The 13,917-nt window shown below is 45.9% G+C and overlaps 1 protein-coding gene across 2 annotated transcripts in view; it reads right to left on the bottom strand.

Annotated features, from left to right (window-relative positions):
- Nucleotide 1: 1 nt before the first annotated feature.
- Nucleotides 2–13,917, bottom strand: part of LOC138971644 (uncharacterized) — a 30,054-nt gene continuing 16,138 nt past the window's right edge. For both annotated transcript variants that reach the window (XM_070344411.1, XM_070344412.1), the window contains 6 exons: nucleotides 5,345–5,429; nucleotides 4,960–5,096; nucleotides 3,594–3,702; nucleotides 3,176–3,294; nucleotides 2,263–2,832; nucleotides 2–1,922 (listed from right to left, as the gene is read on the bottom strand). In XM_070344411.1, the coding sequence (XP_070200512.1) occupies nucleotides 1,843–1,922; nucleotides 2,263–2,832; nucleotides 3,176–3,294; nucleotides 3,594–3,702; nucleotides 4,960–5,096; nucleotides 5,345–5,429 (1,100 nt within the window). In that variant the 3' untranslated portion in view covers nucleotides 2–1,842. The remainder of the gene's footprint in view (nucleotides 1,923–2,262; nucleotides 2,833–3,175; nucleotides 3,295–3,593; nucleotides 3,703–4,959; nucleotides 5,097–5,344; nucleotides 5,430–13,917) is intronic.

Genomic DNA, 13,917 nt, shown 5'->3' with positions numbered 1-13,917 from the left:
AAAATCAAAAAAATCAGTAATCCCCGATACAGGGACAGCACAATAGTGAATATATTAAAATGTGAAGTTGGGAACGAGGCTCTTTTTTTCTGGTATATATATTTGACGATTTGTCCTCTCAATCTCTATAAATGTACGTGTACGGGGCGCAACCCGCATAAGCTGACAACAAGTCATTTAAACATAAGATAGTACTAATCTTCCTGAACAACTTTTCTTCTTTAAGCGCTGTAACAGTTGCTTGGATTTGTTTGATTAATAGAAAAAACATCCACCACCTGCCCCTCAGCCAGGCTGTAGTCTGTAAAGACAGATGTGCAATAGATGTCTTCGCTACGGTAGATTTTTTTTGTTTTTTTGCTTTATAACATTTTCTGGGGTTTGCATGAGCTCTCTCTCTCTCTCTCTCTCTCTCTCTCGCTCTCTCTCTCTCTCTCGCTCTCTCTCGCTCTCTCTCTCTCTCTCTCTCTCTCTCTCTCTCTCTCTCTCTCTCTCGCGCTCTCTCTCTCTCGCTCTTAAAAAATATATAGTGCAATTTTGGTGGGACAGAGAAGCTAAAAAAGGGACGAAAAGTGCGTTGGAACAATAAATTTGCTAAAAAAAAAAGATGCAAAAGAAGTAAAAACACCTTTGTATTTCCGTACGTGCTTTAGATGATAATTATACAAAAGTTTTAAAAAATACCATTACCTTAAAAGTCATGATCAAAGAACAAAAAACCTGTTCATCAAAAAGGGTGGACATTAACCAAATGAGACGCGTGTATTTATGCGTAAGCTTGGATACTAGGCACAGAAAACTTAAGAATAAGAATTTATATTCAAAAGTTAAGACACTTTCTTTTGCTCTTTCCCCCTTCCTTGACTTCTCTCCTCTCTTCTTTCACGTTTTAATTGTATACGCTGTCAAAAAGAATTGGATTCGATTTCTGCTTTTTATCGCTTGTGCAAAGCATAGGACGGCAAGTAGTGTTTGCAGATATAGATACAACTCAAGCCGGATTTCAGTTTTTAACTTAATCTGTTCTTCTTAAAGTCTAGATGATGTTACAATCCACTCTGGAGCCACTGTTGTTTATACACACTGGACTTGAGGGTGGGTTGTACTTTTTGTGTGTGAGTGTTTTCAAAATTAAAGACAACAAAAATCAATCTGTGTTGTTTCGCCTTCCATTTTTCTATGAATAATAAATCTTTTACAAAACGTCTCAATGCTTTGTGTCTGTGTTGTGTGCTGCGTCTGTCTGTCTCTCTCTGTCTTGAAAGTCAGACCTGTTTCTTCTGCTCTCCGGTCCATGATATTAATGAATGAATGATTAATTACATAAAAGTAAACAATAGAGATAACAAATCTATCGATAAATAATAGTTCAAACTCAATGAATTAATAACTGAGAAAATAGATAAACGAAAAAATCAAAAGACACCAAACAAAATCTATCAATCAAAAAATCAATAGTGCTAAATACAACATCATTGATACACAGACAAAAATATATTTTGAAAAGTGAATGAATAAAATGTAATGACTAAAGCAAATCATCACACTTTACCAAATTAATGAACAGTACAGAAAAAATAATACATAAAAAATTAATATAATACAGAAATTAGCATGCACCAACCAATTCTTATTTCCAAGTAAATGGTTTTGGTACAAATGCAGAGATATTTTATGGTATTTAAGAAGATAGAAAATATTGGGGGGGGAACAATCCGAGCTATAATGGATTTTGGGCGAATTGTTTAAATAGAAAGGGTGCATGACCACGTCAAAATGTTGCACTCCAAGGCAGGTAACGACGCTGTGACCATCGGCGATCATCGCCGGAGTTGTCTTTCGTTACAGAAGAAACCGCATCCCAACAGCCATCGTTAGCGTCAGTGTTAGCATCAGATGGGCGCCGGGTAATGGTTCCGCTCCTGCATCAAATACAGAAAATGAACTGGTGAGGATGCTGGATTCTGTTTTGTATTTGTTGTTCCTTCTCTCATTTCAGTTTCAAAATATTTCATTTTCATTTCGTTACTTTATTGACTAGTAAACGGCCGCATGACAAAGATCGCTGTACTCAAACACATCTGCCAGGTTGTTTATTCAAGACAAGGTAAGAAAAATGGGTAGCGCCGTACTGTATGGCAGCTCGCTTTCCCCAGGGAGAAAGCAGCCCGAATTTCCATGAGGGTAACATCACAGACCATATGAAATCTTATCCCTTATCCCTAATATAGAACGGTGAAAATAATTCATGATGACACTTACCGTTGTCCGATGTCTCGATATTTTCTGACTTGACGCTGTCTGATGTGTCCCCGTTATTGTCTGGTGGCTTGGCCCCATCAAACATGTTGGTCGTGTTGTCCGGAAAGGTGATGTTGATGTTGTCTGGTGGCTTGGCCCCATCAGACATGTTGTTCGTGTTGTCCGGAAAGGTGATGTTGATGTTGTCTGGTGGCTTGGCCCCATCAGACATGTTGTTCGTGTTGTCCGGAAAGGTGATGTTGATGTTGTCTGGTGGCTTGAAGCCGTTGTCAGTGTTGTCCGTGTTTTCCGTGTTTTCCGTGTTGTCCGTGTTGTCCGTGTTGTCTGTGTTGTCCGTGTTGTCAGTGTGGTTGGTTCTCTTTGGAGTAGTATTTCTGCCTGTTGAGACACTGCTCTGTGTCGTTGTGGACTTGGCTGTGGTGCGCTTTAAAGCAGTGGTTCCGGCTGTCGTAGTCATGCGCGGTGACGTTACTGTAGTTTGTGACGTGTTAGTGCCTGCTGACGTAGACATGGTCGTGCGTGACGTGTTCGTAGCTCCTGTGACTTCAGGGATGATATATCCATAGGTATCTGTGAATATGATGAATAAACGAACGCATAAATTCCTACGTTTATAAAAGCAAACTTTTAAAAACAGAGAAAATATATTAAGACAAAGTTCTAGGAACGTAGAGAGAAACTGCTGGTTATTGTGGCAAATTAAGACAACAAATTCACACGCACGCACGCACGCACGCACGCACGCACACACACACACACACACACACAAACACACACACACACACACACACACACACACACACACTCACACATACACATACACACACCACCACCCTCGTCTCGATTCCCAGTCTATGTTAAAACATTTGGTCAAAACTTGACTGAATGTAACAACACCAATGCTAATTCTTACTTGGACATCCCTCTGCCATGAGCTCCGCGAAGAGAACGTGAATGCGACTCGTGACTGGAGCTAGCACGGGGCATTTGTCGCCAAAGAAGTGAACACACTGCAGGGAGTGAGCCGTCAATCTGGGCCAACAAAACACTCTCCTTGTTGTCACTGCCGTCATCATCATTATTATCATCGTCGTCATAGTCGTACTCCTGTAAGTTTTCTATAGTTAGTTATGATGTTGTTTTTGTTTGTTTGTGTGTTTTGTTTTCTTTTGTTCCTTACTTAAGATCACTGCTTGCTGTGCCTGCGTGCACTCTCATTGTCCGTGTGTTTGAATGTGTGATTTAACTGCGTATTTTCTTAGCTTAAACGCCCTATGGGCCAAAAGCCAAATAAAACCTTGAAACCCTGAACCCTAACGTTGGCTACTTACTCGCACCAAGTCCCCGTGTCCATCAGCCCTGCGTCATTGAAGGGCAGGTTGGCGTCGCTCATGCAGTCTGTGTACTCTTGGCACGTCGTCACGCTCTGACCCTCCAACGCTGCAAGAGACAATCACACCGCAGTCCAGTTTACGGTGCCATCAGTCTCGCGTTCACCGTCATGTTCACCGACACGGTTCTGGCCAGGATTTTTACGTGAGAGAAATTCAAGTGTTACGCCCTCGAGGCAAAGCCATTAGGGGCATGTTCCCGGGTTTTACCTGACTTTAGATGAGATATACAAGTGTATGCGTGTTTAGGTGGTATCAGCCATCTGCACTTATGGCAGAATGACCGAGGTCTTTTGCATTTTCACGAGAGAAGTGTGACTTTTACTTAGTTGCACAGAAAAAAATAAACAGCCTGATGTGCACAAAAAACTACTCTTTTTTTACATTTAGTCAAGTTTTGATTAAATGTTTTAACATAGAGGGGGAATCGAGACGAAGGTCGTGGTGTATGTGTGTGTGTGTGTCTGTCTGTCTGTGCGTGTGTGTGTGTAGAGCGATTTAGAGTAAACTACTGGACCGATCTTTATGAAATTTTACATGAAAGTTCCTGGGTATGATATCCCCAGACGTTTTTTTCATTTTTGTGTTAGATGTCTTTGATGACGTCATATCCGGCTTTTTGTGAAAGTTGAGGCGGCACTGTCACACCTTCATTTTTCAATTAAATTGATTGAAATTTTGGCCAAGCAATCTTCGACGAAGGCCGGACTTCGGTATTGCATTTCAGCATGGAGGCTTACAAATTAATTAATGACTTTGGTCATTAAAAATCTGAAATTTGTAATTAAAATTATTTTTTTAATAAAACGATTCAAAATTACTTTTATTTTATTCTTCATCATGTTCTAATTCCAAAAACATATAAATATGTTATATTTGGATTAAAAACAAGCTCTCAAAATTAAAAATATAAAAATTATGATTAAAATAAAATTTCCGAAATCGTTTTAAAAACGATTTCATCTTATTCCTTGTCGATTCCTGATTCCAAAAACATATGGATATGATATGTTTGGATTAAAAACACGCCCAGAAAGTTAAAACGAAGAGAGGTACAGTAAAGCGTGCTATGCAGCACAGCGCAACTGCTACCGCGCTAAACAGGCTCGTCACTTTCACTGCCTTTTGCACTAGCGGCGGACTACAGTCATTGTGAAAAAATGCAGTGCGTTCAGTTTCATTCTGTGAGTTCGACAGCTTGACTAAATGTTGTATTTTCGCCTTACGCGACTTGTTTTTTTGGTAACGTGAAGCACTCCATGTGTTTTGGGATTTCAGAAAAGTCCCAAACGCGGTGCGCACTCACCAACACACATTTTCTCGTTGATGGCAGCAATGTTGTCCAAAGACGGTTTGTTGTCGTCCCCGTTGTCGACGACGGGCTGGGTCAGGTTGCAGGTTGTCCTGGCGTTGTGCGTACACCGTTGGAAAATCAGCATAGCCCTGTGGAGTAGTAATATTCAAATTCATGTAACAAAGCTTTAAGAAACAAAGGGACGTCTAAATACAGCCGACATGTCATGCTCTACAAGAGATGAGTCCTTAACTGGGCGAAGTCGACTGAGCGAAGTTAAGTTCGCAAAGCTGGCAGCACGGAGCTTTAGCACTGCGTTTTGGGTAAAAGTCGACAGACAGACAGACAGACTAACGGGTATGCCAGACAGGTATGCGGACAGACATACAAAACTTACTGGCATTGCTGGAAGTGAGGCACATCAGGTCCCGAAGAAGCCATTGACGCTTTACAAGCCTGGAACTCCGGACATCCAGCTGTATCTGCAAGAATATTGGTCGTCGTTATGTCCTTTATTCTGTCCTCCGTTGAAAACGAGAAAGAGGTTGTTGCTGAGAAAAAAGATAGCTTGGGATCGAGGAGAGAGAAGGGGGAGAGAGAGAACTCACAACTCACAACTCACAACTCACAACACTCACAACTCACAACACTCACAACTCACAACTCACAACACTCACAACTCACAACACTCACAACACTCACAACACTCACAACTCACAACACTCACAACTCACGACTCACGACTCACGACTCACGACTCACGACTCACGACTCACGACTCACGACTCACGACTCACAACTCACAACTTTATTACATAAGGATAACGGTTTTAGGCTTAGCTTAATCTTCCAACCAGTCCTTGGAACATATACAGAGAATAATTGTAAACGTAAGCAAAAGACGGCACACACACAGACACACACACATACACACACACACACGCACGCACGCACGCACACACACACGCACGCACACACGCACGCACGCACACACAAACACACACACACACACAAACTCACACTCGCTTACATACACACACACACACACACACACACACACACACACACACACGCACACACACACACACACACACACACCCATATAGACACCCACATCCCCCACACACACACAAACACACACACACATACACACACACACACACACACACACACACACACACACACACACACGAGGGATCACGTGACCGCCGCTCAAATAAGGGTACCCCCAAAATCGACGTGACAAAAACGGAAGGAACCAACCACAAATCGACAAAAATCATAAAAGGCAAAACTTGGCAACTTTTACATACGGGGGGGAAAGCCAAATCAATTATCTACCCAGAACATGTTATGTTGTTATGTGCTCTGTCGCGTGCATGCACGTTTGCATGTTTAGTTTTTCACACAAAAACTTTGGCCACACCACACAGCACTCACAGAACACCGATGTAAATAAATGAAAGTATTTAATAGTTCCCAGTTGGGTGAAATATGGGGGTGACGATGGATGGAACAATGAAAGGGTTACCACGAATGCATGAGGATGAACATAATGAACATGAGAAAGTACACAACAGTCAAAATAATGTCAACAAACGACATACGAGACAATCAGGACAGTCAAACACAAAGCACGTACGTCATAAAGGCCCTCCTCATTCCATGAATGATATCTATCGTAAGAAAGTACTTATCTACACGTTCGACGAATTCAGGGGGGGGGGTGCGCCCTCGGGTCGACACCTGCGTCTCTGTCGCGGGGGTGAGAGAATCAGCCCAGTTGAGAGCTGTCACACGGCACACACTCTGCAGCGACGGCGCCGGTTCGATGTTGCTGCCCAACAGCAGCGTGGTTGCGCCGCTGTGACGTTACAAGATAGCTGCTCAAAACAGCGTAATGAAGCCTCGGAGAAGATCCAGAGGGGCTGCTCACACAGCAGCGTGGGGGTGACGATGCGAGAGTCCAAACTGGCTGCTCAAGCAGCAGCGTGGTGGTGCCTCCTCCATGCTGTGAAGCTAGGGTTCGCACCTTCCCGTCCGGTCTGTCTTCGACAGTAAACACTGAAAGCCTAGAAGGCCAAAGTCAATATTCTCCCCAAAAATATAAGACACGTGACTTCCTCCTCCAATAGACATCATTATTAGGGATGAGGAGGAAGCACAATGACTAAACTTTGGTTTCCTTCTACGATATAATTTACCATTATAATGATTTCCTTTTAAACCCTATGATGAACACTATTTACAACAACACAAAGACGAGACAAAACAGTACAACTGGTAACTAATGTAGGTTCCCTGTCCCCTGCCACCGGCCGCTAATTCACCTTCAGCAAAAACCTGACAAAAGTCTATCCAATTAGACCAAGAAATTTGACTTACCTCACACAGGCTAATGAAAAACATCGCGCACTTTACGCAACCGACTTTAACAAAGTCCACAGTAGACGTACATTACTACTGAAAATAACTTCGAACTCAAACGACAATTCACACACGAATTTCGAAGCCGTTCGAACAAACATCTGGTCTCGGCCGAGACAGAAAAAAGAATGCCTATGAATTTCTCAGTCAGCAACCAGGTAAACGGTGAACCCTACAAATAGCGCGCAGCTTACCGTGAACGTCCCGTGCAATGCGTGCAAAGCGTGCAAGGCGCGAATCACTGAGCTAAGCCCAGCTACCGGTCTTCCCACCTTGACACAGGTACCTGTCAGCAACGCCCGACCAAGGAACCTTATAACTACATACAACTGTCCGCGACAATGCCCCCCAAGTTAAGCATAGACATCTGTCTACACTGCAAAAGATCCCTCTTCAACGCATGCCCGACTGAGGTAGTCGGCTCCCACGTTGCGACTACCGGGAATCACCCGCACGGTGAAACTGTAGGCTTGCAACAACAAACTCCAGCGCATGAGCCTGCTGTTCACCACCTTTGCTGTCTGCAGGTAACGCAGTGGTTGGTGATCTGTCTCCAACACAAACGTCTGTCCGTACAGAAATGGCTGGAACTTCTGGGTAGCCCATACAACGGCCAGACACTCACGTTCAATGGTGGAGTACTTGCTCTCCGGGGGGGACAACTTCCGGCTGGCGTAGGCGACAGGGTGGAACACGCCATCCTTTTCTTGCATAAGCACAGCTCCCAGTCCATGATCAGAGGCATCCGTCCGGAGCGTGAATGACTGCGACAGATCCGGCAGTTGCAAAACTGGCTTTGAGGTCAGCCTGGCTTTCAGAGCCCTGAATGCCTTCTCACACTCGGCTGTCCAAACCACGGTGTTGGGAGAATTCTTCTTTGTCAGATCAGAGAGCGGCAGAGCAATTGCAGAGAAATTTGGGATGAACTTCCGGTAGTATCCGGCTAGACCAAGGAACGCCCGAACTTGCTTCTTGGTCTCTGGAACCGGAGCCTCGTCAATTTTCTGCAGCTTGTTGTCCTCAGGTAAGATCTCACCCTTCCTCACCACGTGACCCAAGAAACTCAATTCCTCGAACCCAACGAAGCACTTCATCGGTCTGGCAGAGAGATTGGCCTGCTCAAGGCGCCGCAACACAGCCTCCAGCGCAGCCAAATGTTCCTTCCAGGTTTCGGTCGCCACCAGAATGTCGTCCATGAAGTTATGAACGTCGTTCCTCCCCAGCGGTTCCAGCAAAGCCCTCATCATACGGGAAAACACAGCCACGGCGTTCTTCAGTCCAAACGGCATGACTGTAAACTGGAACTGGCCTACCGGAGTGGTGAACGCAGTCATGGGACGGACGTCGTCTCGGATGGGTATCTGCCAATACCCCTTGGAAAGATCAAACTTGCTGAAGTAAGTCGCTCGACCCAAGCCAGCGAACAGGTGTTCCACATCTGGGAGTGGTTCAGCATCGAAGACTGTCACATCATTCAGCCGCCTGTAATCCACACAAAAGCGAACCTTCCCATCCTTCTTGCGGATGAGCACAACAGGGGCGTTGTAGGGAGAAGCAGCCGGTTCGATAACACCCAACTTCTTCATGGCCTGCACCTCTTCCTTGATGGTCTCTACCTTGGCATAAGGTAAAGGGTACTGTTTCACTCGAACCGGTTTCGCGGATTCCACCGTCATGTCAAAAACGGCTAAAGGCGTCTGCAGGGGGACATCAGTAAGAACTCTCTCGTGCCTCTCCGCAATCTCCAACACCTGACGTCGTTGCTCGGCAGTCAGTGTAGCAGACAGGTTGATGTCCTTCACCGTTTCTTCGCCCTCCAAGCAGGGCAGAGGTAGTTCCCGATCAGGCGAAATCATCTCCTCAGTTTCTTCAACCACCGCCACCGCTACGGTGGGTATCCCATCTGAGGGGTCCGCAGTGTTTTGTCGGTCTCTGTACAACTTGAGAAGATTGGCATGGTACAGCTTCTCACGCCCGTAGATCCGAATCCTGTAGTCTGACTCGCCTTTCTTCTCCAAAACGTCGAACGGTCCCTGCCAACACAACTGCAGCTTGTTCTTCTTCTGCGGCAGCAGCAACAAAACCTTGTCTCCAGGCTGGAACTGTCTTCGCACTGTCTTCCGGTTGAACACCTCCGCGTGTTTCTGTGCAGCAGCTGACAGATTCTGACGCGCCAGTTTGCAGGTTTCCTCAATCCGGTTCCTCAAGTCAACCACATACTCAGAAGTCGTACGAACTTGTTCATCGACTTGCTCCTCCGTCCATAGGTTGCGAAGAACAGACATGGGTCCTCGCACTGTCCTGCCGTATAGAAGCTCAAAGGGAGAGAATCCCAGACTCTCCTGTGGAACTTCACGATAAGCGAAGAGGAGTGCAGGAATGTAGCGATCCCACTGCTTCGGTTTCTCTTGAGCAAGCTTGCGTAGCATGGTCTTGAGTGTTCCGTTGTACCGTTCCACCAATCCGTTTCCTTGCGCATGGTACGGAGTAGTCGCTAAACCCTTGATGGCCAGCAAACGCTCCACTTCTTTCATCACCTCGGACATGAACTGGGTACCACGGTCTGTCAAAATCTCTGAGGGAATTCCTACTCGAGTCCAGACTGCCCACATCGCTTCTGCCACCTTCACAGCCTCAATCGACTTCAAGGGAATGGCTTCCGGGTACCGAGTAGCGTAGTCCACAAACACTAAGATGTACCGGTTACCAGACTCAGAAGCAGGGATGATGGGACCCACCAGATCGATCGCCACACGCTCGAACGGCGTATCGATGAGAGGCATCTTACCTAACGGTACCTTCTGTGGCTTATGAGAAACCTTCTGACACTGATCGCAAGACAACACAAAGCGACGTATGTCTGCGCACATACCTGGCCAAAAGAACTGCTGCCAAACTCGATCACGTGTCCTCTGAACACCCATGTGACCTCCCATAGGCGGTTCATGAGCCAACTTGATAACACCTAACCTCAACTGCTGGGGAACAACAACCTGAGTATAGACGCTACCACCACCGCGATACTCACGGTACAGAATCTTCTTCTTCCAAACAAACCCAACTTCACCGGAGTGACCAGACGTTCTGACGTCTCGGCGATCTGCCGCCTCACGACAACTCTTCAAAGTCGAATCATTCCGCTGAAGGTCATGCAACTGCTCAGGGGTGACTGTTTCTAGCCCTGGAGCAGCAACATGTAACAAAGTCGACTTCTTCCCTTCAGCGGCAGCCTGAGCACGAGTGACAACTGACACAACCTTGGACACAGCGTACACTGGAAGAACAATCGAGTCACCCAGCCGGGCGTGATTACCTACAATGAAATCAGCAACAGGTGTATCCATGACGATAGCCTCAACCTCACCAGTGTAGAAAGGACATTCAACCTGAACCTTAATCACTGGATAGCGCCTCTTGATGTCTTTCTCAGCCATAGAAACCTCAAGATCCTGTCCTGTGAACTGAGACCTGGAAACTAATGAACTCTTCACGACACAAACCTGAGATCCAGTATCACGCAACCCCTCCACTGCAACACCATCCACTACAACCAGGCATCTCGGGTCGTAGTCTTGCTGGCTACAGGGAGTACACAAAGTGGGTACACTGACGGGCGGTAAAGACTTCTCAGGACCACTATTCACCGCTCCCGTCGACTTGCTCTTCTTGGGGCAATCTCTAGCCAAATGTTTGGGGGACTCACAGATGAAACACTTCCTACCGGATGTACCAACTGAGTTATCTCCACTTTTCTGCTTTTCACCAACGCCAGCCCTTCCACCCTGATCACGATCATGCTGAAAAAACTTCTTACTGTCACGGTGTGCTTCAAAATGAATCTCAGCGGACTTAACTGCTTCGGCTAACGTCTGAGGTTTTTTCTCCTTAACGTACGCGGCCATGTCCGCGCTCAGGGTCTGCAAGAACTGTTCCAGCAAAACCAACTGTTTCAGTTCTGTGATCTCGGAAAGCTCATGCCACTTAGTCAAATTCTCTTCAATGCGAGCACCGAACTGTCTGAACGTTTCATGTTCTTTTCTCTTGCAGGTTCTGAGACGACGGCGGTAGGTTTCGGCTGTGAGCTGATAGCGGCCTAACAACGCGACCTTCAAACCGTCATAGTCGTCTGCGCTATCATCATCAAGAGTGTTGTACACTTCTACAGCCCTACCCGACAACCTAGTCGAGACCCTAGTTGCCCACGTATTTCTCTTCCACTTGTACAAGGTAGCGACTCTCTCAAACCTTTTCAACCAAGTAGCTATGTTTTCTTTGCTCTCATCAAACATCGGTATGGAAGGCCGAAAACCACGAAGGTCACTAGACTCTTCTTCACCTGAGGAATCTCCCTCATTATCAGCTCCATCCCTACTTCCTTTCTTCACCCTCTTACTTTCCGACTCTCTCTGCAGGAGTTGCATGCGAAGGTCATGCTCTTCTCTTTCCTGCCTTAGTTTTTCTTCCGCGGCTTTCTCATCAGTCTCTCGCTGAGCTTGAACATACTTAACTCTCTCATCAGTCTCTCGACGCGCTACTTCTAGCTTGTCCTGATAAGCTTCCCTTTCCAGCTCTAGCTTGTCCTGATAAGCTTTCCTTTCTAGTTCAAGTTTTTCCTGTTTCTCATCTTCACGGGTCATCCGCTCGGCAATAAACTCAGGAATACTGGTAGATTTAACACCTAGCTCCTCAGCAAGTGAACGCCACCTAGCAATCCTATCCGAACTACTTTCCGTCCTAGACGCCATGATAGCACTATCATCAAGAACACGACCAGAACGAAGTTCCATAAACAAGAACCAACTAGCAAACGGTTAGCCAAAACATGAAAAATAAAACAAGGCACAGCTGACCGGCAACAAGGACAGGAAACCCACAAGGCCTGATGCTAACCCTCGGGCCCCTCCAACCACCCACAGTTACCAGACAACAACAACAGCTAATTAACTACAGTACATCAGTGTCCAGTGTATGGGCAGTGTGGCCAACGACAAAAATGAAGTGAATTCCTTGAATTCAAAGAGAATTTATCCTGGCAAGCTCGCCATTGTCGCGTGCATGCACGTTTGCATGTTTAGTTTTTCACACAAAAACTTTGGCCACACCACACAGCACTCACAGAACACCGATGTAAATAAATGAAAGTATTTAATAGTTCCCAGTTGGGTGAAATATGGGGGTGACGATGGATGGAACAATGAAAGGGTTACCACGAATGCATGAGGATGAACATAATGAACATGAGAAAGTACACAACAGTCAAAATAATGTCAACAAACGACATACGAGACAATCAGGACAGTCAAACACAAAGCACGTACGTCATAAAGGCCCTCCTCATTCCATGAATGATATCTATCGTAAGAAAGTACTTATCTACACGTTCGACGAATTCAGGGGGGGGGGTGCGCCCTCGGGTCGACACCTGCGTCTCTGTCGCGGGGGTGAGAGAATCAGCCCAGTTGAGAGCTGTCACACGGCACACACTCTGCAGCGACGGCGCCGGTTCGATGTTGCTGCCCAACAGCAGCGTGGTTGCGCCGCTGTGACGTTACAAGATAGCTGCTCAAAACAGCGTAATGAAGCCTCGGAGAAGATCCAGAGGGGCTGCTCACACAGCAGCGTGGGGGTGACGATGCGAGAGTCCAAACTGGCTGCTCAAGCAGCAGCGTGGTGGTGCCTCCTCCATGCTGTGAAGCTAGGGTTCGCACCTTCCCGTCCGGTCTGTCTTCGACAGTAAACACTGAAAGCCTAGAAGGCCAAAGTCAATATTCTCCCCAAAAATATAAGACACGTGACTTCCTCCTCCAATAGACATCATTATTAGGGATGAGGAGGAAGCACAATGACTAAACTTTGGTTTCCTTCTACGATATAATTTACCATTATAATGATTTCCTTTTAAACACTATGATGAACACTATTTACAACAACACAAAGACGAGACAAAACAGTACAACTGGTAACTAATGTAGGTTCCCTGTCCCCTGCCACCGGCCGCTAATTCACCTTCAGCAAAAACTGACAAAAGTCTATCCAATTAGACCAAGAAATTTGACTTACCTCACACAGGCTAATGAAAAACATCGCGCACTTTACGCAACCGACTTTAACAAAGTCCACAGTAGACGTACATTACTACTGAAAATAACTTCGAACTCAAACGACAATTCACACACGAATTTCGAAGCCGTTCGAACAAACATCTGGTCTCGGCCGAGACAGAAAAAAGAATGCCTATGAATTTCTCAGTCAGCAACCAGGTAAACGGTGAACCCTACAAATAGCGCGCAGCTTACCGTGAACGTCCCGTGCAATGCGTGCAAAGCGTGCAAGGCGCGAATCACTGAGCTAAGCCCAGCTACCGGTCTTCCCACCTTGACACAGGTACCTGTCAGCAACGCCCGACCAAGGAACCTTATAACTACATACAACTGTCCGCGACATGCTCTAAGAAACAAACGAATAATGTGGCGGACGATATTATAAATCCATGATATCTAAACCAATATTCTGGGATTGTATGGGATGGTCGTTTTGGGCACA

Source organism: Littorina saxatilis, linkage group LG7, assembly GCF_037325665.1.
Source record: "Littorina saxatilis isolate snail1 linkage group LG7, US_GU_Lsax_2.0, whole genome shotgun sequence".
NCBI lineage: Eukaryota > Metazoa > Mollusca > Gastropoda > Littorinimorpha > Littorinidae > Littorina > Littorina saxatilis.
The sequence above is the reverse complement of the archived record's forward strand: the minus strand, read 5'-3'. Positions and strand labels throughout refer to the sequence as shown.